Source organism: Gastrolobium bilobum, unplaced genomic scaffold, assembly GCF_033153095.1.
Source record: "Gastrolobium bilobum isolate Gb01-03AN ecotype WA unplaced genomic scaffold, APGP_CSIRO_Gbil_v1 utg4894, whole genome shotgun sequence".
In the NCBI taxonomy this organism is placed as follows: domain Eukaryota; kingdom Viridiplantae; phylum Streptophyta; class Magnoliopsida; order Fabales; family Fabaceae; genus Gastrolobium; species Gastrolobium bilobum.
The window spans coordinates 294,003-318,255 of record NW_026897359.1 but is presented as its reverse complement, the minus strand read 5'-3'; the positions used below and the strand labels follow the sequence as shown (position 1 = coordinate 318,255).

At 37.0% G+C, this 24,253-nt stretch overlaps 1 protein-coding gene and 3 non-coding genes across 4 annotated transcripts; all 4 read right to left on the bottom strand.

Moving 5' to 3' along the window:
- Positions 1–3,363: 3,363 nt before the first annotated feature.
- On the bottom strand, positions 3,364–5,142 carry LOC133306227 (uncharacterized). The gene has a single exon (XM_061506521.1). It carries the CDS (start codon positions 5,140–5,142, stop codon positions 3,364–3,366), a length of 1,779 nt encoding a protein of 592 aa, XP_061362505.1.
- A 4,005-nt stretch (positions 5,143–9,147) lies between these two features.
- On the bottom strand, positions 9,148–9,241 carry LOC133306234 (small nucleolar RNA snoR31/Z110/Z27). The gene has a single exon (XR_009750865.1). It is a non-coding gene; the product is annotated as a small nucleolar RNA snoR31/Z110/Z27 (small nucleolar RNA).
- Positions 9,242–9,547: 306 nt separating this feature from the next.
- Positions 9,548–9,636, bottom strand: LOC133306229 (small nucleolar RNA snoR31). The gene has a single exon (XR_009750860.1). It is a non-coding gene; the product is annotated as a small nucleolar RNA snoR31 (small nucleolar RNA).
- A 344-nt stretch (positions 9,637–9,980) lies between these two features.
- LOC133306231 (small nucleolar RNA SNORD25) lies at positions 9,981–10,065 on the bottom strand. Its single transcript, XR_009750862.1, has one exon. It is a non-coding gene; the product is annotated as a small nucleolar RNA SNORD25 (small nucleolar RNA).
- Between the last annotated feature and the right edge of the window lie 14,188 nt (positions 10,066–24,253).

Below are 24,253 nucleotides of genomic sequence, written 5' to 3'. Positions count from 1 at the left end.
TTGAGGTTTCTAGCATATAGGCTCCCTTTGATAGTTTAGCTTTAATTTTATACGGTCCTTCCCATCTTGGAGCCAGATTTCCTTCAGCCGCATTCCGACCTCCGATGTCCGCCCTTCGAAGAACCAGGTATCCTATCACGAATGATCGCGGCTTGACCTTCTTGTTAAATCGGTTTGCCACGAGCTGCTTTGTTGCCACATTTTTGCAATGAGCTGTGGCCCGAGCTTTATCAATCAAATCCAACTCCATAGCTATTTTGCTGCTATTCTCTTTTTCAAATTGCGACAAAGCTTGGGCCCTCCGCCATGATGGTTCTCCCAGTTCCACCGGGATCATGGCCTCGGTTCCATATGTTAACCTGAACAGAGTTTCTCCAGTAGAGGTTTGCACCGTGGTTCTGTGTCCGCATAGTACATAACATAGCTCCTCTACCCATTTCCCTTTGGCACACTACTCCATCCTTTTACGCAATCCGGCTATGATGACTTGGTTTGCCGCTTCGGCTTGGCCGTTGGATTGAGGATGTTCAACAGACCCGAACCGATGCCGGATGTGAAGATTTTCCATTAGTTCTTGGAAGGTTCTGCTCTTGAATTGAGTTCCATTATCGGTGACCACCTCAGCTGGAATCCCAAACCTGCAGATCAAATTTCTTTCAAAAAAGCGCTGCACCCTTGCCGTGGTAATTGTTGCTACTAGCTCTACTTCTATCCATTTGGTGAAGTAATCAACAGCCACTATTAACCACTTTAACTGTCCTTCAGCCACAGCAAATGGGCCCAGAAGGTCCATCCCCCATTTGAAGAAGGGCCATGGAGCTGTGATCAAGCTTAACTCTTCTGGTGGTGCCAACAGGTTCTTACCGTGCTTCTGGCATTGATCGCACTTCTGTACGTGCTCCTTTGCGTCCTGACCAATAGATGGCCAAAAATATCCTACTCTAAGGACTTTTCGAGCTAATGCTTTACCCCCAATGTGCTGGCCATTTATCCCCTCATGGATTTCAGATAGGACATATTTTGCCCTATCCGAGCTTAGGCATTTCAATAGGGGAGAATAGATTCCCTTCCTATATAACTGCCCTTCAACCATAGTGTATAACGCAGCATCCTTAACTAGCTTCCGAGCTTCTTCTGAGGGGAGCGTCCCGCTTTCTATGTAACCGATAATGGTACTACGCCAATCTTTGCTCTCAGATATCTGCATGACACACGTGGGTTCTGGGATGTCCTGCTCCACCACCGTCCTGTGGTTTCCCCATCCTCTGGTACTTGCCAGTTTGGAGAGTATGTCGGCCCTGTTATTTTCATTTCGTGGGATGTGATGGAATTCTACATTTTCGAACTCCACCATTAACTGCCTTGCAGAATCTAGGTATTTTGCCAACAGCGGTCCTCTAGCTTGGTAGCTTCCCCCAATTTGCGACGTGACCAGTTGCGAATCACTAAAGATTTGCAGTTTCCTTGCTCCGAGCTCTTTTGCCTGATGTAGCCCGGCTATGAACGCTTCATATTTTGCTTGGTTGTTGGATGTTTCAAATTTCATTTGCAAGGAATATTCAACCGAGATCCCTTCCGGGTTCTCAATAATTATTCCGGCTCCACTTCCTTTGGAATTTGAGGACCCGTCCACATAAATTATCCAGGTGTCTGGAATTGTTGAGCTCTCCTTTTGGATTGAAGTGAGCTCCCTAACAAAGTCTGTCAATGCTTGAGACTTGATTGCCTTTCGGCTTTCAAAGGATATGTCAAATTCTGATAGTTCTACAGCCTAGGCCATCATTCTTCCTTCCAAATCAGGTTTATGTAAAACCTGCCGAATTGGCAAGTTTGACCGAACTATAATCTAGTGCCCTTGAAAATACGCTCTAAGCCTTCGAGCAGAGGTTAGTAGAGCGAAAGCCACCTTTTCTAACTTCTGGTAGCGGAGCTCTGCTCCCTGTAAGAGCTGACTTACAAAGTAAATTGGCTGCTACCCTTCCTCATTTTCTTGAACCAAGACCGAGCTAACCGCGAGATCTCCCACAGAGAGATACATTATCAGTGGCTCCCCTTCTCTTGGGCTAGATAGCACTGGTGGTGATGCCAACTGCTTTTTAATTTCTTCGAATGTTGCTTCACATTCTGAAGTCCAGCCATATTGTACCTCCTTTCGTAACAACTTGAAAAAAGGCAGTGTCGTTTCTACAGACCGAGGTAAAAACCTAGTGAGAGAAGCTAGCCTTCCAGTCAACTGCTGGATTTCCTTCTTGTTTCCCGGGCCTTCATTTCCAGCACGGCTCTGCACTTGTCCGGGTTAGCTTCAATACCTCTATTAGTCAGCATGAATCCTAGGAATTTCCCTGCAAGGACTCCAAACACACATTTAGCCAGGTTTAGCCGAATGTTGTGTTGCCGCAGTTTCTTAAAGGTCTGCTCTAGGTCTTCAACATGCATTGCTGAATTAACTGATTTGACTATCATATCGTCTATATACACCTCCACATTCTTGCCAAGCTGATCTGCAAATACCTGATTCATCATCCTTTGGTACGTGGCCCCTGAGTTTTTCAATCCAAAAGGCATCACATTATAACAATAGTTTGCCCTTTCTCCAATAAAAGCGGTCTTTTCTTGATCTTCGGGGTGTAATTGGATCTGATTATACCCCGAGTACGCATCCATAAAGGATAACATCTGGAACCCGGATGAATTATCCACGAGCTGGTCAATGTTGGGCATGGGGTATGCGTCCTTGGGACATACCTTGTTCAGGTCAGTGTAGTCTGTACATACCCTCCATTTCCCATTTGGCTTTTTCACCATGACCATGTTTGACAGCCAGGTTGTATATTGTATTTCTATGATGAATCCTGCTTCCAGCAGCTCTCTTATGTGATCTTCTAACACTTGGCGACGTTCCACACTGAGTTTCCTTTTCTTCTGAGCCACCGGTTTAGACGCCGGGTATACTGCAAGCTTGTGACAGCAAAATTGAGGGTCGACACCAAGTATCTCTGAGGACTTCCAGGCGAAGACGTCTACGTTCCTTCTTAAGCACTTAGTAATCTGAAACTTGTCCTCATTAGCCAGCCTTTTTCCGTCTTTGGCTATTTGAGTTTCTTCTCCAATAACTACCTCCTCCAGCTCCCCATCTGGTTCCGGTCTTGGGATCTGAGTTTCATCCCTCATGTCCAATTCCACCATGTTTACCTGTGCAGTTCCTTTTTTGGAGGCTTCCGGTTTATCGCTGGTGCTCAACCCACCTGGCGTTTTAAGGTTACTGCTTATTGCTCTGACTGACTTAAAGTAACAGTCCCGAGATTCTTTTTGGTCTCCATGAATGGTGATGATCGTATTCTGCTTACCAACCATTTTGAGCTTCTAATGCTTAGTGGAGACCAGCATATCCCAATCGTGGATAGTTGGTCTTCCCAAAATCACATTATACTCTGATGGGAAGTCGGCAACGATGAATCTTACCCTTTCCGACTTGTAAGCCTCCTTTGTTCCCAAGGTGAGCCTCAGATCAATGTACCCCTTAGGAATAGTATCACAGCCATTAAATGCCATCAAATCCGTGTTGCAAGGCTTCAGATCCTCCACATCCAGGTTCATTTTCTGGAATGCCTGCCAGAGAATTATGTCGGCACAGCTGCTGTTATCCACGAACATTTTCTTGACTTTACAGTTGACTAGTGTCCCGGTGATGACTAGCCCGTCAACGTGCCCCGGCATGACATCTTCCAACTCTGCTTTTGTAAAGAACAACTGTGGTGCTTCCGATTCCTCTCCTTTGAATTTAGGCCGCTCTCGAATTGAAAGCACCTCTCTTAAGTATTTTCTCCTGGCATTCATGGTATCACCTCCTCCACCAAATCCTCCACTAATAACATTGCATTCAAACTCGAGCTCTACGAATTTGTCGTCTTCTTTGGTCGGCTTCTTACCTCGGCCTTCATCCTTGAACTTCTTCTCTCGGTTCGGGCTCATCGGTCGTCCTCCTTTTCTCTTCTTATTGTTCTTCCATCCTTGAGTTCGTATGAGATACTGACGTAACTTTCCCTCCCTGATATATCTTTCAATTGCATCTTTAAGATCCCAACACTCCTCGGTTGTATGACCAGGGCCATCATGGAACGCGCAATATCGTGATTGATCAAGCCCAGCTTGATTCAGTAGTGGCCGAGGTCTGTCCACCCTTTTCATCTCGGTGGATGCCACTTCCCTCCAGATTTGGGACCGGGAGGAATTTAAAGGTGTATACCTGTCAAATCTTATTTTGGATAAATTTTTCTCTTCGGGATTTTTACCCCGGAAATCATTTTGCATTCGGTTTCCGGGTTTTTCTTCCTGGCTTTGGTGCGGCCTTGGGTCCGCGTTTTCAATTTCCATATGTTCGAGCTCCAAGTATTTTTTGGAACAAGTAGTGAACTCAACTAGAGTTCGTACAGGGTCTTTATAGACGGACTTGGCCAACCTGGAAGATTCGTGAAGGCCGGCAATCACCAAATGAAGGTGAACATTTTCGGATAGCCCAGGAACTTGTAACGCGGCCATCTTGAAGCGGTCCAAATAATTTTGCAGGGTTTCGCCAGGCTGCTGCTTTATTTTCCCCAGCGCGAATTTGGACTTCGGCTGTTTTTTGCTTGTAGCAAAATTTAGCAAGAACTTGCCTCCGAACTCTTCAAACGACCTGATGGATCCTGCTGGCAGAGAGGAGAACCACGCCTGAGCTGCTCCTGTCAGGGTGGTTGCAAATAATCGGGTTATCAGCGGCTCTTCAATCCCCTTAATATACATTGTCGTATCAAAGACATCCAAATGCACCTGATGGTCTTGCCTTCCGTCGTATTTTGGAATGTCAGACAGATTTAGGTTCTCTGGATATGGTGCATTCACAATTTTGTCCGCGAAGGGGCTGTCATTATATTGCCCCCTATGATACTTCCTCCTGTAGACCCCGGACACATCGTTCGGGTTCGAGTTCAGGTTCGGTCTCTCTTGTTGTTCCCCGTTCCTATTGAGAACCTCGGGTCCTTGATTATGAACCACATTGGGGGTGCTTCTTTGAGGCCGACTTCCGACGTTTCCAACCCCTCTTCCCTGGGCCTGAGTCCTATTAGGGTTCGCCTGGGTGCCTACAATCCGTAGGTCATTCATGACCCATGTTATTGCCTACTCCGGGTTCAGGATGGTAGCTTGACCCACTCGAGCCTCCAGCTCTCGCATTTGTCTGGCAGCTTCCTCCCTTTCCAGCCTGTGTCTCCCCTCCATCTCCTGCATTCTTCGAAGCACTGCGGGAACTGCCAGATCTGTTACCCGCGAATCAGCAACTGCACCAATCGGTGCTTGTGTAGTATTTGCTATTTGTTCCTCCATCGGCTGTAAACCCTGCACGTAAGGAGCGTCTTGGTTAACAGCTGGAGTCGATGCCGAATCGGAATGCACATCACTCACGTGCACGACGTCGGCATCTATCTGCTATCGATCCAGAGGATTCTCCCTAATTGGAGAAATAGGCTAGATTTTGGAATTCGATCTCGATGGCTGTCGAAATCCACTTCTTGTTGCTCTCACCATCGTGGCTTTTGATCACGTGGTCGTGGGTTCGTTTCCCACAGACGGCGCCAATGTTCTGCCTGAGGCAGATATGTCCGACAGAATGTCAGGTCTTTGATGTTGGATCTAGAACTTTCTCTCTAGATACCTATGAACTAGGTATCTTGGGGACAGCTGATCACTACACACTATATGATGGCTTTAGCCAGAAGGGGTGTGTGTGTGCACTGTCGTGTCTTAAATGAAATAGGGTTAGAGAGATCCGTCATACCTGTGGTCTTTAGTCCTATTTATAGAGCTTACCTCTGGGCTGATGTTGGTTGGGCTTCTTGCTGCTGTGGGCCTTTCTCTGGTCCATGACAGCACCCTACACTGTCCTTTTTTTTTAAAAAAAAGAACTGTTAACTTATATTAATTTTGTAAATTATTTATAATATTTTAAATAATTATTTAACCCCAACGAATTAAACAAAATGATTAAAGAAAAGAAAACTAATATTTGAAAATTTGTTTTTGTACTGGACGGGAAAGGTCTGCTCCGACGTATCCCTCGGTACAATAGGGAACTCAAAGCTACGTCGTTCTGTAAAAAAAAATACTTGTGTTTTGATTGATGTTAATTTTGAAAATAATTTTAAAGAAATTTATTTGAAAGTTTTGGATTAAATGGTTTTGGATTATCAAGCTGTCGCAACCTAAACCTAAATAATTCGAAACAATGCTTGAGCTAGAGGTTGGAGACGCTGCATCCTAGAAAGTGATTCAAGCTCAGTTATCACTTTGTTTACCAGCAGTGTAAGAGCAGCTCGAGAGTCTCGCTTAGTAACTCGGATTCGAGCATGGTTACAAGAGAATTGGGAAGTTCACCTGGTTCATGTTTTTAGAGAAGGAAATAGTTGTGCAGATTGGCTTTTTAAATATCCTTTAGACTATACTATTGAGAATAATTTTTGTGTTTTTTCAAACCCTCCCCCTGGTATTTGGCCTTTGTATTGGGCTGATTTGTCTTTATCTTGTAATTTCAGAACGATTTTATTGAATTGATCTCTTTGGGGTTTTGTTGTTAACCCCATAGATTACCAAAAAAAAAAAACAAGCTGGCTCAACTCAGCTAATCCTTTTAAAATAAATTTCATATTATAATTTTTATTATTATAAATTCTGTGATAAATTTAAATGAATTTTGAATCACAAAACAAGTCAAAACAACATAGGTGAAGTTAACAAGCCATCACGACTCAACTGACTTCCACTTTAGTTAATGGCAAAAAAGGTTCTTGGTTTAAAATAAGGGGAATATTACTCTCACGTGACATGAGAGAATTAATCTCTCATGCACTCACAAATTAAAGGTGGGGTCCACTCTTTATTTTTTTTCTCTCCTCTATTCTCTCTCCTCTCTCCTCTAAGTTGTGAGTGCATGAGAGAAAAATTCTCTCATGTCACATGAGAGTAATATTCCCCTTAAAATAATCAAACTGTCACAATCCAAATGATTCTAAAAATAATGAGATTAACAAACTATAATAACTCAGCTAATCCCTTTATGATAGTTGTAATATGATAATTTTTATTTCAATTTATTAAAGCACTTGGTATAGTAATAGGGTAATTGTAGTCTTATGTCACATAAAAATTTTGTTATCTCCTACACACTCAATTTAAAGTGGGACTCAATAGAAAAAAAATGAAAAAAAATAAAAAATAAATGGCACAAGTATCGATGTATGGACATAAGATAAAATTTTTTTCCTATTGCATAAGAGTAATATTGCCCATAGTAATATATTCGGTCAACAAAAAAAAGTATTCAAATCAAGTTGATTATATACAGGTATCGTAACAACAATTGCATAATAATATTTGGATCCTTGACCAAAATACCGTGAGCCATAATTACTACCAACATTATTATAATGTAAGGAAAAAGAAATGAGTTAAAAATAAGGTTCACTTTTTTCTGTAGTAATTGTAAATAAATTATCTACCGTGAGTTCAATACGACGTTGTTTTGGAGCAGAAATTATGGTATTTTTTGTAATTTTAATTTATTTCAGAGTTATTATAGTCTTTATAATTATAATTTTTTAATTTTTCATTCACAAAAAAATATCATTTTGGGAGTAAATATAAATAATTTTTCTGTAGTAATTGCAGAAATATTTTTCTATAAAAATAATAATAATTGTTTCGAGGATGTGTATGAACATAGACCTGAAGAATTGAAGTTTGCTATTGTCATTATTATTCATTAATATAATGCATACAAAGACAAATCAATTATATGGCATGGCTTAAAAAAAATAGGCGCGGAGGACATGGATCAAGGAAACTAATGTTTGTTAAATCTATGACAGGGAGGGATGGTTATATTTATAAATTTTTTATTTATAAATTTTTATATCTTTTAGAAAACATATTATAATTTGTAAAATTTGTAAAAAAAATTTATAAACAAATGCTTCTCTCTATATCATATTAAAATATTTTTTGTTTTTCAACTTTTAGGAATCTTACATTTTTGAATAAATATCTTTTGGGTCCCTAATAAAAAATGCGGTCCTTACTTTAGTCCTTTAAAAAATAATTAGTGTCAAGGTCCTTAAGAAATTCAAAGTGGATCAATTTTAGTCCTTTCGAAGGACTAATATAGGTCTTTTTTGAATTTATGAAGGATCACGATTTCAACTAAATGGATCCACTTTGAATTTTTTTTTTTTTTTTTTTTGTAAAAAACTAAAATGAAGACCGTATTTTTTATTATAGACCAAAAATAATATTTATTCTATATTTTTTATGCATGTTTATATTATCACCAATCTAATCCTAACCTCCTGCGAGAAAAGATATATTATGCTGTCCTTCCTTTAACTTTTAGATATTTTACTTTTTTATTAATTTTTTTCACATGAGTTGCTTGCACATTCGTTACATATTCTACACACACAAAATGGTCAGGTAACATTATGGGCAAACAATCTGGCTGGGTTTGATGATGGTTCGGTCAATGATACACGACATTAATGTGTTGGGTTTTAATAGGTTGGAAGGTTCATGATTATGGGCTCATGGGTGCAAGAAACTTGAGGTTTCTCTGCCTCTCTTCTTCTGTTTTTCTTTTTCTTTTGGTATCAAGACTTTTTTCATTTTTTTTTTGGAGCAACCATAAACAAAATAAAAAAATCCCCCTCCTGTGTTCTGTGATTCTGTTTTTACAGAAGAAGAAAAAGAATTGCTTTCTGGGTAATAAATTATAGTACTGAAATTTTTTGGACAAGACATTTTTGTTCCTCGTTGATGATGGTACATATTAGTAATTAAGGTACTGAAATTTTTTGGACAAGACATTTTTTTTTCATAAATTATATTTTTCTGATTTTTGCTTAATCATACTAGAAATTTTAAATAATTTTAGAAATATTAACTTTTGAAAAAGATAAATTAAAAAATGAGGATAATAGTCTAATTTGAATTGACAATGTATACATTAGACCTAGGACCAATGTTGTTGATACGACGACACGATTTATATGAACTAAATATGAAAAAGTTTAAGATATTGGAAGTATTTGAAACGAATATCCGATTGCACTGTCATCATGTCAGCACATCATCAGCATGGAAAATTATTCTCATCCACAGCAACTTCTGCTGTGTAGGAAGGTGTCCTAAGATTTTTCCAATTTCATCGCTTGACGTGAGACAAAGGAAAAAAGGAAATGGAGGGAACTTACGGATCCAGCTACTACGAACTATGGCCAAATCAACCAGACATATTCACATAGAAAGTAGTTAATGCAACTAGGTAAAGCCAAAAGCATCCGAACTTCATTAAATCTAATCTAAAATCACATCACAAAACACTGGCACAACAAGAACCTGTTATACTCTTTAGGATGAACAACTGAGTGAAGGAAAATAACTAACAAAAACGAGATAATTTCCATCATTTGATTCACTGACATAACTTGCCGTAATGATCTAAGAGAAAAAAGTACAGCACCTGGTAGATTCAGTAGCAAAAAGGTAGGTTTACAATCACTCAATTATCTCAGATCAAGTGTTGGATTATATACTTTGCTTCATCCCAATCTACCAAAGCTATAATACTTCGAAGATAAATTTAATACCCGTGTCATAAGTTCAAAGTAGAAATCAAAATACTCTTACAAACAAGGAAAATTGAATCTATTGCAAAATAACAACTCACCTATGGCTTCAAAACACCAATATCAATAATCTAAATATCTGGATTTTAAATCATCAATTCCTCAAATTCTAAAATTTTGCCAAACAAAATGTAAAACAGAATATGAGCAAGCATATACCACATTGAGATCCGAAGCCATTTTAACTTCAACTAAGATTAAAATCACAAAAACATGATATCATACACAGTTGACATGCAACAACGATTTATAAAAACGAGATCTACACGACATAACTCAGTCCCTTAGATGTTCATTAATGATTGCGATCATGCCCGCAAATCATTACAGGTCTGTTGGGCTCATCACAGTTAATTATGACACACACCCATTTCATCAATCGACAAAAACACACAAACCCAGAAATCAAAATCGAATCTTTCGGAAGAAATTTAGTTGCTCCAGTGTTCTCCCAAAACATCAGAAAAAAAGGGTTTCGGGAGACATAAAAAAAAGAACAACACAAACGATATAGCTTCAAGGGAACGAGTCGAATGGGAATCGAAAATCCACAATCACCAGATAATGAAGCTTTCACTATAATAGAAAGAAAACATAGCCTAAACGAAACATCATGAAGAGAATAGAAAACGTCTACACAGAGGTTTGCAAACAGAAACCCTAATTTCAGCTGCAAAGTAATTTAGAATTTATAGACAACCCATGTGATGTGACCATGTCTCTGATAACCCTATCCAGCCCAACCCAATTTCCCCCTTTTGAATACTTAATTATTCCGATTTTGTGCCCAATTAATAATTATAAATCTCTAATTCAACTATAAAAAAATGGAAATATCAAGTTGATGCTCAAATGATATTTGGGACATCAATTAAACAATTTTGGATAAATATCAATAATTTATCAAACAGTTTGCTTATATTAATTAGTCTAATGCACTATATATAGCCTATGTTGGGCTTGGCAATATATTTTTTTTTATTTTTTTTTGTAAGCGGCTTGGCAATATTTGATATATTCTAATATTGGTTCTTTCTAAAGTATTTGCCTTATATTTTTATTGAGTTTGTTGTGTCTGTTGGAGTGGGCTTCGTTACATTTATATTTATTCTTCTGTGGTGAGAAAGTAACAAAAAGAAAGAGTGGGCCTTACAAAACCGTGGACCCAATTGTTTGTGAAATGGGGCGATTGCATTTCTACCATCTCACACTAGATTAGCCATATTATTCTTATCATGAATATCTATTCTATTTATACTGGTTACGTATTTACATATGCTAGTTTTTGACGCATAATATTCGAGTGAGACTAAATATTTTTTTTTGTTAAGTTCATATTCATGTTTTTATATTTTTTGAGAAATTTTAGATGAGTTCCTGTATTTTTAAAAACTACAACAACAATAAATAGCCTTTTATAGTTCTGAGTATTTTTTAAGGGCTTTGTTCTTCTCCTTTTATGGGAGAAGAAATTTTTTTGCAGCACACACAATTTTCTAATGGATCCCACCATATATTAATTTAAAAAAAAAAATTGTAAAAAAAAAATGAGTCATAGGCAGGAGAATAGCCTTCTGCACTAGCAGCAGAAGCTATTCTCCCATTTTTTAATTCGGACCATTTATGGACTTAACAATATTTCGAATTTAGGGGCTACATGACAAAAAATAAAAATAAAAATATTGTATTTTCAATAAAAAATTATAAAAACATTACTGTTTGAATTAATGTATGAATCTATTACAAGTATTCACATTTACGTTGAGAATGACCACTCACGCCTAAATAAGGGGAACACCGATCAAAATGCCACTATTCACCAATTTTTTACCTAAATGTCACGCGAATAATGTTATTTTCTAATATGTCACGTGGGCAAGTTCGCTGGGCACTGTAGCGAACTCAGTTTGCTGACGTGTCACATTTCTAGTGAATAACAAGTACCAAGTTAAAAAAAAAAAGTACCAAGTTCGCTACATTGGGTAGCGAACTTGGTTGGAATATGTATTTCAATCAAGTTCGCTACCTCGTGTAGCGAACTTGGTGTCCACTAAAATCGTGACACGTTAGCAAACTGAGTTCGCTACAGTGTCCAGCGAACTTGCCCACGTGGCATATTGGAAAATAACACTATTCGTGTGGCATTTAGGTAAAAAATTTAGTGGCATTTTGGTCAATGTTCCTAAATAAGGCGCAATTGCCTTATCAAAAACATTTTCAGTGAAGAAAAACGCAAAACGGAGTATCGTGTAATTATGACTTTGTACATGTTTTCCTCCCAACTTTCTCTCATGCATTTCGTTTCACTCCACGTTCATAGCACTCTTTCTCTCACTCTCTATTTCTATTTCAATCTGTCTCACCTTCACCATTGTTATGTAACACAGAGCATTCTGCCAAATTTGTAAAAAAGGAAGTTTGGTTGTTGAACACTCTAAAGGGGAATCATAATGGCATGGACGAATGGATTTTATGATGCAAGTTTTATCCATGAAGTTGATGAAACAACTTCATTGGTAGCTCAACTCGCAGATATGCATAACATGATGAAGAATCTGGCCAAGGTTAAGGTAGAATCAAAGCAACCAGCGCCTACTCTAGTAGTTGCTACAACACTAGTTTGCTCATTGTGCTATGGTCCTCATGCCTTTGAAGAATGCCCCAACAACCCAACATATGTACTTTATGTGGGACTCTTCAACGAAAATTACAACAACCACAACCATTTTGATAAGCAAGGATAGCAGAACCAATGAGATAATTTTGCCCAAAATCAAGGCCAAAATTACCAATACCAGTAGCCTTATCATGGATGGCAGCAGTCATTTGAACCAGATGAGCCTTTTTTGCCTTGTTTTATGCATCCGTTTTTTACTGAACAGCAAGAACAAATCACTACTGGAGCTCACCCTCTTTTTGAGCAGTGGTTGAAAGATTACATGGTAAAGACAGACCAAGTGATACAAGGCCAAAATCAACTTCTACAAAATGATGCAGCTATGCTTCAAAGCCATGGAGAAATGTTGAAAAGCATTGAAACTCAAATAGGGCAGCTTGTTTCTGCCCTTAGTAGCAGACCTTTAGGGGCATTCCCAAATGACACTTAGATACCAAGAGTGGAAGAAATGGAAGCTAGTAAGACCCTCCAATTGAGGAATGATAGAGAAATTGGTCAACCTGAGCCTATTATAAGGCCATTTACCGTGAGGAAATTAATGGAGAAGGAAAGACAACAAGAGGAAGATGCACTTTCAATCGAACCATCAATCATTCAAGCTTCACATCAAGAAGAAGGAAAAGAAGAGGAAAAAATTGCTACCAATAAGGGTAGCACTGAAATCAAAGCAATCAGACAAGCCTATGCACAATATTGAAGTTCCTCAACCTGTATCAAGGGCAAGATTTCTCCTATTTCCTCAAAGACTCCAAAAACATGAACATGAGCACTGTCTCTCCAACAATTTGCCACCCAAGATGGAAAATTCAGGTTCTTCTTCAATTTCATGTGCAATAGAAGAAAGGAATATTGTCCCTGATGGAAAAATAGAGAACAAATTAGTTAAAGTTTATAGGTTTATTTTTCCAGCAGATTTCATAATAGTTCAAGGATGTGCCTATTATATTGGATAGGCCATTCTTAGATATGGAAGATGCTATAATTGATGTTGAAACAAGAGAATTAACCATGAGGGTCAATGAGAAAAAGAAGACTTTCAATGTTTTCAAAGCCATGAAATTCATTGATGAAGATTCTAATGATTGTTCTGTTATTTTTGTTTTGGATCATTTGGTTGATGATCATGTGTTTTTAAATAGTGAAAATACCAACTTAGGAGAAGACTGCTTCAATCATATAGAGACTAAACTAGTCAATGCACTCATAAAAGAAATGGTACAAATTAAAATAATCAATTGGTTGGATACAAGACAAATTGTTCTAAATTTGAAGATAAGAATCAAATTATTTCAAATCAAATTTAGATGGTTAAAGCATTGTTGCAGCAAGCATGTGGATAAAAAGAAGACTTTTATTTTTTTATTGAATGCTGGATGAAACATTAAATAAGATTTAAGTAGTTTAGTTGGTTAGTTTGTTAATTAGTATACTAGTTGGAGTTAGAGCTTAGGATGGTTTAACATGTGTAACTTTTGTGTTTTGTTTTTTAGATTAATTTTCTGGACAGTTTTAACTTGTTACAAGTGTGTGAGATGTTGTATATAATACGTAGATTCTTTTATTTGCTTACAATGCCAAGTGTAATTGTTGTCTTCGTAAAAAAATGGGAATTTAAGTTGATATAAAAAAATTATTGGCTGAGAGTATTGGTTTGAATAGAATGAATTTGGTGTGCTGATTAAGCATTGGGAAAGTGAGTAAATCACTAAGTTTGGGGTAGCACAGTGGTTGTAATAGTGCATAGTATTTTTTTGAAACTTTGCGTGTTTGTCTTCTACCTGTCAGAGAGTGATTAGTTTGAGTGGTAAATAATAAGTTTATTGTGAACTTTTTGAGCACATGACCTGTGAATATGTAAGAAAAACTTGTGGAAGGTAGCTAAAATATGTGTCTAACTGAGTTAGTTGATGTCAGATGTAATAGTTTAGTCTATTATGTTTGTTAGTCCATCTAATTCAGTTTGGGGTGCATATTGCAATTGACTAGGGGCAGGTTAGTTAAAATCTGCATACTATTATCAATTAAGATTCATGTCTTGATTATTTGAGTTGGGTAGAAATAGAATATATATATATATATATATATATATATATATATATATATATATATATATATATATATATATATATATATATATATATATATATGGCAGGATCTTTTGACATCAGTGTCAAATTTGAAATTTGATACCTCATCTGAGAGCCATTAGATAAAAAAAGATCAATAGTGTCACATGCTTATAAATTAGAGTTGTTGATCTTTTTTGATCTAATGGCTCTCAGATGAGGTGTCAAATTTGAAATTTGATACTCGTGTCAAATGATCATACTCCTATATATATGAATTGGCCTTTTAGACATATTTATTTTAAAAGGGTTTATGATTGGGCCACTTCATAACTTTGATAACCCTATAAAATATAAAAAAAGGGTTGTTATAAATAAAGAAAAAACAATATACATGGGTTTGTATAGAAAGTCAATAATAAAGAGTGGTCCATGATGTATTTCTTTGCGTTAGGCCTTTCATTTTTCTGGCCCACTTAGAGTCTAGATGCTTTATACAAGGTGTTGCTCAACTACTTTTCAAATCTGACAATTGTCAGTTCGTCTCTTTCCCTTGATCCAATGCTGACCATTAGGGTCCGTTGGGTAGCAGGATTATATTTGAACTCCCGGGAAAGCTAGGTATGAAAAACAAGAAACCCACGTTTGGTTGACCAAAAAATAAAAAGTTGCACGGGAAAAATTGTTTCTTGGATTTGTTTATCGGAAAACTTTTTTTCATGTTGCATGAGAATTCAACTCTCATGTTAGTGACGATTTACGTGCAAAACTTTTTTTTTTTTTTTTTTTTTTAATAAATATGGAGCCCACCACTAGTTGAGTTGAGAATTGAATTCTTATGCAAAAAATCAAATCCCTTTGTTTATTGTGTGCAACTTTGTGTACGGTCACCACTGATGAAACTCCGTGGATCAGTTGGAAAACTTGCTTTCCCAGGGAAGTAAAAAATAAACAATGATTTGGTGGACAAAATTAACCCCGTGATTTGTACGATCGGTGAAGTGGGTAGCTCCATTGTGTATCTGGCACCAAAACACACCGCAAGCTGCTCCCTCCGTCTGTGCTGTCGAATGTCAGGAAGATGATCTACTGTACCTTCAAATCTTCCAGGTGACCTTTCTTGCTAGAGGAAGATGCAGTGGAAAAAATGATGCTCGACCTAGTGGAAGACTTTTAAGGCATTTCGTCGAACACTTGGCGAGAGGAATAAGGAAGTTGAGTTTTAGAATACAAATTGATGAGTTGATGCGAGACCAGAGGAATGGCTTCAAGACCCGATTTGATGATGTGAGCATGCAGCTGAATCCCCACTGAGAAGGAGGTTGCAGATGTTACTGTACTTTTCCGAGAATGGTTGTTGCAACTGCAATATACGAGTATCAACCTCAACCATTATACGAGTAGGGGTTATTTTGGTAAAATAACCTCACATTCCCACAAATATTTAACAATCAACCAAACACACACTCAATAATTGTAACCATAAATTCCCGGAAAAATTTTGTCATACCAAACACCTTTTAGTAACATTCCAGTAAAAATATATTTCTTATTACATTCCGGTAATAATTATTTCCGGGATAAATAAAAATTTCACTTCTACCAAACACTCCCTTACTTCATAAGTAAATGAAAGGGAGTCTTTACTCTGCGTAACCGGTATGCAGAATATTTGCTGATACCTAAGGTAGTGTTTGGTTCAGGAGAAATTTTCTTTTACTAGGAAAATGTAATTGATAGAGAAATGGAAGGAAAGTAAGTTTGGTAGGAAAGTTTAAAAAAAGTTGTTTGGTACCTCAAAATATTGATGGGAAAATTGGGTTAAAAATCCTGATGTATAAAATAAGAAATAGATGGGAAAAAAAGATAAAATTACGAAAGTAACCTTTTTATTAAAATTTTGAAATGTTAAAGTGTGAAGGGGATGTATTGTATGATGTTCATGTCTCTCTAAGCGCATGATTAAAGAGCCCCACCCTCCCCTCACTGACGTGGCACTTATTCATTGGCCCATTCCGTCTCGTCGGGATTCATACCAACACATCAATAAACAATAGCACTCATCCCTTCTCTCTCTCTATCTCTGTTTTTCTCTCTGCAGAATTTCCCAAAAAAATTTCGTGCTCTTTCATGGTGGCTTCATCCCTTCTCTCTCTATATGTGTTTTTCTCTCTGCAGAATTTCCCAAATTTTTTGTGCTCTTTCATGCTTCATCCCTTCTCTCTCTATCTGTGTTTTTCTCTCTCCAGAATTTCCCAAATTTTTTGTGCTCTTTCATGGTGGCTTCTCCTAGTTGCAGAGCTATGGAGATAGCAGCGAAGAGGAGGGGGTAAATTTGTCACATTTTTCATCCCCTTTTCAATTTGTCCGGTATTCACAATAATACCATCATCTGAGAGGGCTTCTGAAATAGTGAAAAACTCATTTTTTACACGCATATGTGGATAGATGGGGAAGCAAGTTTGATGGAGAAATTTCAGGATATCCCTCAACCAAACGTGGAGAAATGACATACCCAGATGCACTTTGCTGGGATAGTGAGGAGAAGTCTCGAACCAAAAATGACGTAAGTGGTTTAAAATAAGGTGTTTTTAGCCATTAAATACGTTTCACTATGCATTTATTACCCAGTGTACTGACCCAATATAGTGACATGACCAATCACTATTTACTTTTACCTTTGTCGCTTTGCTCAAGCTTTTACTTAGTACACAAAAATACAACATTACCCAGTACCTATGATCACTTATCACTTTATTACTTCAAACGAATGGTATACTTGCCAACAACCGGAGTACTACGGGGTGTTACAGTATACTTGCCGATTTCGCAACAAGTTTTTGGCGCCGTTGCCGGGGATTAATTACGCCAATATTATTTTTTAACTTTCGATCTTTAAGATTGGACTTTTTTTTTATTTTTTTTATTTTTTTATTCACTTATTGATTTTTTATTTTTTATTTTTATTTTAAAAAAAATAATTTAATTTTGTTTTATTTTTATTTTTATTTTTATTTTTTATTTATTTCGATTTTATTTATTTATTTTTATTTTTTTAAAAAAAATTTATTGAAACTTTTTTTTATTAATTTTTTTACTGATTGATTTCTCTCTTTTATGCGAGATAAAGCTAACAGCGAACCTTTACAGTTTGATTCAGAAATAGAAAAAACTACAAAGAAGAACCGGAAGCTAACCAAACTAAAGAAGCAAGAGGAATCCTCGAGTTCAGCGCCAAAAGCAGAACCCGAGATGGCCGCTCACAATCCACCACCACCACCGGAGGAGGAATTGATGGAGTCAATCTTGGCTTCACTGTTCACAAGGCCAAATTCTAGCATCATCAGACCACCAATCAACGCCAATAATTTTGATATCCAGCCAGCACTGATATCCTTGGTGGAGAAAAATCCATTTGGTGGGGAAGATTATGAAGACCCCCACGATTTCATGGACAAATTTCTGAGAATCTGTGATACTACCAAACATAACGGGGTGTCAGATGATGCTATTAGACTTCGTCTGTTCCCTTTTGCTGTAACAAGGAAAGCTCTTAGATGGTTGGATAGACAAGCTCCCAATAGCATCAGAACGTGGGATGAGCTGGCAACCAAATTCTTCGCAGAGCACTTCTCTAGGGAGAAATACAACAAGTTGGTGAATGAAATCACCAACTTCACTCAACAACCAGGAGAAACTTTATGTGCAGCTTGGACTAGATTCCAAGAGCTGATCAGAAAGTGCCCCGCGTATGATCTGCCAGACGGAAAGAAGGTCAGAATCTTCTACAATGGAATGACACTCGACTTCAGAATGGTTGTCAATGGTGCAGTCGGTGGGACCATAGCAAAGAAGACAACAGCTCAAACTTTAGAGCTGATCGACTTTATGGCGAGGACTGAGAACGTATCAATGACAGTTCAACCAGTTCAACCAAGAAAGGGAATTTTGCAATTCGGAAACAATGATGCATCGCTAGTAGAACAAAAGATCCTATCTCAACAAATAGCCAGTTTGAATGCTAAGTTGGACAAGATGCAACTTTCTAAAGCTCAAGTTAACTCGTTTAACTATGAGTATTGCAAAGGAGAGCACGAGACCAATGAATGCCCAAAACTTGTAGGAGCTGATTCCTTCCAAGTTAATGGAGTCTGGTATGATCCAAGACCACAACAGAACTTCCAGAGAAACCAGAACAATGCTCCAGGAAACAACTTCCAAAGGAGATTTCAAGGGGGAGGTTTAGATTACAAATTCGACCAATATTTACAACCTCCTCCAATTTCACAAACTCCAACATCTGAGCTAGAGAAAGCACTAATACAGTTGACAAAGACAACTGAAGCGTTCATGAACGAGACTAGTACTCATCATAAAAATCAAGATTCTTCAATCAGAAATCTGGAAACTCAAATTGGGCAGTTGTCAAGACAATTAGGTAAGAGAAGTCCTGGAACATTCCCCAGTGACACTATAATCAACCCAAGGGAGCACTGCAATGCCATCACTACTAAAAGCGAGGATCTAGAAAAAGTGGAAGCTCCTACAGGCAAGGATGAGCACACTCAAGAAGGAAATGAAGAAGCAAAAGAGCAACCTCCTGTGGTTCAGAAGAAGCAATGGGATTTCTCACGTTTTGAGAAACCTCCATATCCCATGGGGAGCAAGCAACATGAGCAAAGGAAGCAAATGTCTAAATTTTTAGATATTTTTAAGAAATTGCAAATTAACATTCCTTTTGCAGAAGCTTTGGAGAAAATGCCTTCGTATGCAAAGTTCCTGAATGAGACATTGTCTAAAAAGCGGAAGCTCACTGAGGATGAACTTGTTACATTAACAGAGGAGTGCAGTGCAATCATACAGAAGAACTTACCTCCAAAGTTGAAGGATCCAGGGAGCTTCAGTATCCTATGCACCATCGGTAAGACGACTATAGAGAAAGTCTTACGCGATCTTGGTGCCAGCATAAATGTGATGCCCCTCACCCTGATGAAGAAGCTTGGAATTGATGAAGACAAGCCAACGAGGATGAATGTTCAACCAACAAAGCAAGCACATGGTATTGTGGAAGATGTGCTCATCAAGGTAAAAAAATTTCTAATCCTGTTGATTTTGTTATTCATGACATTGATGAAGATGTCAGTGTGCCTATGATCTTCGGGAAGCCATTCTTAGCAACCTCAGGAGCGCTAATCGATGTACCTAAATGTGAGTTAATAATGCGCGTTGATGGAGAGCAAGCAACAATCAAGGTACTTACAAGTGAAGCTCCATTTCCTGCATCTCAACCTAGAGATCAAGTTGACTACATTGCGGAGAAGAAGGTTGAGGAAGAGAACAAGAAGGAAGTCCACCATCAGCATGAAGAAAGCAAGCCAAAGGTTAAGATGGAAAAGCCCAAGAGCAAGGAAAAACTTGTAAAAACTAAGTTTAAAGTTCTTGAGAAACCTCATCCTCACCCACATGCATATGAGCACAGCAGGACACAATACTGGATCAAAAAGATTGGGTCATCAATGGTAACGTGCTTCCAACCACCGTAATCACAGGGGGTACGTCAGGCTCGTGACGTTTAACATGCGCTAATTGGGAGGCAACCCAATAGTCATTTTCTATTTTTATTATTTGATTAGGTTAGTTAATTTTAACAAAGTCAAGTAATTGGTGAATTAGTGACCATAGGAAAAGTTTTAAATTTGGGAATTGGCGCTATCAGCGCCAACTAGGCGCTAGTAGCGACATCAAATGAAAAAGAGACAGAAGCTCCGCGCTCACAGAATGGAGTTGGCGCTATCAGCGCCATAAATACGGATTACCCGCGCTAACGGCGCGATATCAGCGCTTCCAGCGCCATTATTTCCAAAAATTTCCAGTGAGCTCCGCGCTCATAGCGTGAACTCCACGCTGTCAGCGCCAGTGTCCTCACCATTTACCTTGACTTTAGTATTTTCCTTTATTTTGAGATTATGATTTGATTATGTCTCCTTTTACATATTGAGTCTTGTGATTATTTCGTTTGACGTTTAACAAGTGTGTGTGTTCCACCTGCGCAGAAGTAGCTTCTCTCACTAGTTTAGTTTATTGCTGAGGACAACAAATTCTAAATCTGGAAATTGGGCGCATACCATATGCGATAACTGCAACTGCGGAATTGCACAACAGAGACGTCTAACAGAAAAAATTTCTATAAAAGGGAGATACTTTAACCTTTCTTTTTATTAATTTCTGCTATTTTAATGCAATTCTTAATTAATTTGTAATTCAATTTTTTTTAGAAAAAAAATTAAAAAAATACAAAAATAGTGAATTCCTGAACAAACGTTCCTAGATTTTACAAATCTTACTCAGTGATTAAATAGATTGAATTGTAAGAAGCATGATATCTGTGGAGTATTAAATTTCTTAAAGAATCTGAGAGTGATGATTGCTCGTTTGTATAACTGTTTTGATGAAAATTCTTAGATAATGCTTGATCTGAAATTTTAAAATTAGATTCTAACTTGAATTATAACTGTGAGGATTGAGCCTAAACAAAAATACTTTTTCAGAGAGGCCTTACTGTAGTAGTTTTTTAGAACTTGATCTGTTTTTGTAGCTTGCATGCATTACTGACATGATAAAGACATGTTCATTATTGTTAACTCAGAGCCAAATAGCCTACCTAAAAGAATTTTCAATTGTTAGCCCTTTTGATCCTTAGACCAATTTATTCAAAAACTCGATGAAAATTACTTAACCATTTCTCCATTGACACACCTTGAAAGAGATTGAAATGCTGATTAAAGGAAAAAAGTCAAGGTACTTCTCAAAAGAAAATTTAAGTAATTTGAAAAAGGAAACAAAAGAATGGTCTTCAAAAATACTGCAAAAAAGCAGCTCAAAAGAGAAAAGAAAGAAAACATCTGCAAATAAGGAAAGAAAAGAAAAATATAGTGAAAAAGGGAAAAGAATCCCAAATTGATAAAAAGTCGCAAAATTAAAAGACTGAGAAGAAAGTATTGTAAAAAATCTCAGTATCTCAGTATTTTATTTTCTTAATGCTTAATTCAATGGGGATTACTAAGACATTAAAATTCTGATTGGGTTAAAGGGTTGAAATCACTAAGACATTAGGGTTCAACTATTTTATAGGGAAACAATGAATTGTCTGAACAAACGAATTAATTAATTATAAAATATAATATAGAAATATAAGGGAGGATCGGAGGTGAAGTGCATCCTGGCTACATTCTTTTTATAAATTTTTCATCAATATTTTCTTGCGTTCTTGATTTCTTCTTACATGCGTTCAAAAGTAATTGTTATTAATTTTATTTTTTAAATTTAATTGTTTTTAAATTCTGTTTTGAATTCCAAATCAATTACTTTCACAAACCAATCCAATTTTTATTTCCAACTTAAGGGGACTAGTTAAAATAGTACTTGGTGCATTAATCCTCGTGGGAACGATACTATACTTATCACTTTATTACTTGAAACGAATGGTATACTTGCCGATTTCGCAACACTTAGATAAAGGCAGCTTTGAACTAATAGAGCCTAAATAAGCTAAGTTTTTTGGAGACAATCAATTTGAACCATTAGGATTGCTTGAAAAGGATATGAACTCTAGCTCCTTATATCAACAGGGAAGACTTAGTCTACTCTTGAAAGAAATGATTCAATTGAAAATAATTAATTGGTTGGATACAAGGAAACTTGTTCTAAATTTCAAGATAAAAATCAAATTGTTTCCACGCAAGATTAGATGGTTAAAAAATTTCTGGAGCAGGCATGTGGATAAAGAGAAGACTTTCATTGCTTTATTGGATGCTGGATGAAACAATAATTAGTAGTTTAGTTGATTAGTTAGTCAGTGTGCTTGTGTAGTTACTATGTAGGATAGTTAGTATGTGAAAGTAGTCATGTTTAGTGTAAATTTTTTGAGTAGTTTTAACTTGTTACTAGTGAGTGGTGACTTGGTAGGAAGTACGTAGGAGAACTTTTGTTTTGTTATTGACAAAGTGTTTATGCTTTCTTCTTTAAAAAGAAAAAAGAAAAAAATGGGAACTTGTGCTGAAAAAAAGAAGGTTTCTATTAAAAAAATATATCTTCACCCATCTCAAAACACCACCATTTTTAACTGCTGTAGCACATTAACACATGGTGAACAATATTTCTTTGATAGCACTGAACCCCATTTTCTTCACCTTCTGATAACACCCACTCACATCTACTTCCATTTTCCTCTGTTTAACATCCATGCGAACTTCATTGGTACAACAAGGATATTTTGTGATTTTCATTCTCTGATATTACCGTGTGATGGCTATGTAACTTTGGTCTGGTACAAATGTTGTCATGTGTACATTTCATGGCTTCGTTTAGCTAGTTGCAGTTATTATCTGATGCTACATTGTATTATTGTTTGGATATTAATGTGTCTTTGTCTAGCTATCGAAATTGGCCTAATAAGTGCAACATGATGGTTCATGCACATGGGCTAGCTATCACCACTATTATATTTGTGACAATATGCATGTTGACATTAGTAATTGTGATTATTTTGAAGCAAGGAATAATAAAGATCATTATATGTCTGCTACTGTCTTTGATCAATTGAACTGCTTTTCATCTCAGCTTCTATCTGCAAAGTTTTTGAATGGGAGGATTCAGTCTCAGAAACATCACACTTCTCAACCAAACACATTTAGGGAGGCCATGAATATGGTCACACAGGTTTCATGATCACTCTTCCTTATACACTAATTTACCATTTCATTACCTGATATATTGTAATGCCATGTTGTGAATTTTTCATTAAATGGCTTGTTTTTCCAATCATTTGATCTTTCTCCTGTGTTCTTTGCTGTGAGGAAACAACTGATTTTTAAGTTTGGGGTAGGTACACATGCTAAGTTTGAGAAAAAGATAATAATTTGCAAAATTTTGAAAATTTTTAGGTACAATTTCACAATTCCACACTATCCAATATTTTTTCATTGATTTTCCAACCTTCCAACCATCACACAACCCATCTAATTACCATTTAGCACACAACACATCATCCAAACAATTTTAACAACATTAATTCCCCATTTCTTTCATTAAGGCCGAGTTGTACATAGGCCATCACCAAGGGTGGTTCAACTCAATTCAACTATTCCACACCTCATAAAATCCCATTATAACACCATACAACAATCCAATTACACAATCCTAACACAATTCCAAAACACAAAGTTATGGCATCATCCAAAAATTTCCTAAGTTAAACTCATTTTTTTACCAATAATTTTCATTGCATTTATAGCTCTAACACATCATTCTAAGACATAATCATCTAATACACATTTTTCATTTGAGCTCTCTAACAACACAAATCATCCAAAGCCTCTTTAGGGTTCATGAAAATAAATCATTCAATCTAACCATTAAAAGTGTTGAAAGTTACCCATAAATAAGTCACAAAGGCTCCTCCAATTGATCCCAAAGGAAAGTTTGAGCAACAACAACAAAACCCCAATTTTTCTCCCCAAATTCTTGGCTATCTTTGCCTCTTTTCTTACAATAGAGAGGGTTTCCCTAATCGGTGGAATGGGTTCGGGTGGTGGTTTCTGTAAAAACCCGCACCGCTAATTAAGGAAATTAATTAGATAATTATGAGATAATTCCATAATTGACCCTAATAATTATTTTGAGGCTCTAATAATTATAGTAAGTGTGTAATAATGTTGAAAGTCGCTTTTCGGACTAAAAGCGCGGATACCGGTTCTGCTACTCGGTATAAATGTGTAAGAACCCGCACTGTTAATTAAGGA

Bases quoted from the DNA above. Each gene is read 5' to 3' on its own strand.
- LOC133306227 (XM_061506521.1), bottom strand. From the start codon at position 5,142: ATGAATGACCTACGGATTGTAGGCACCCAGGCGAACCCTAATAGGACT.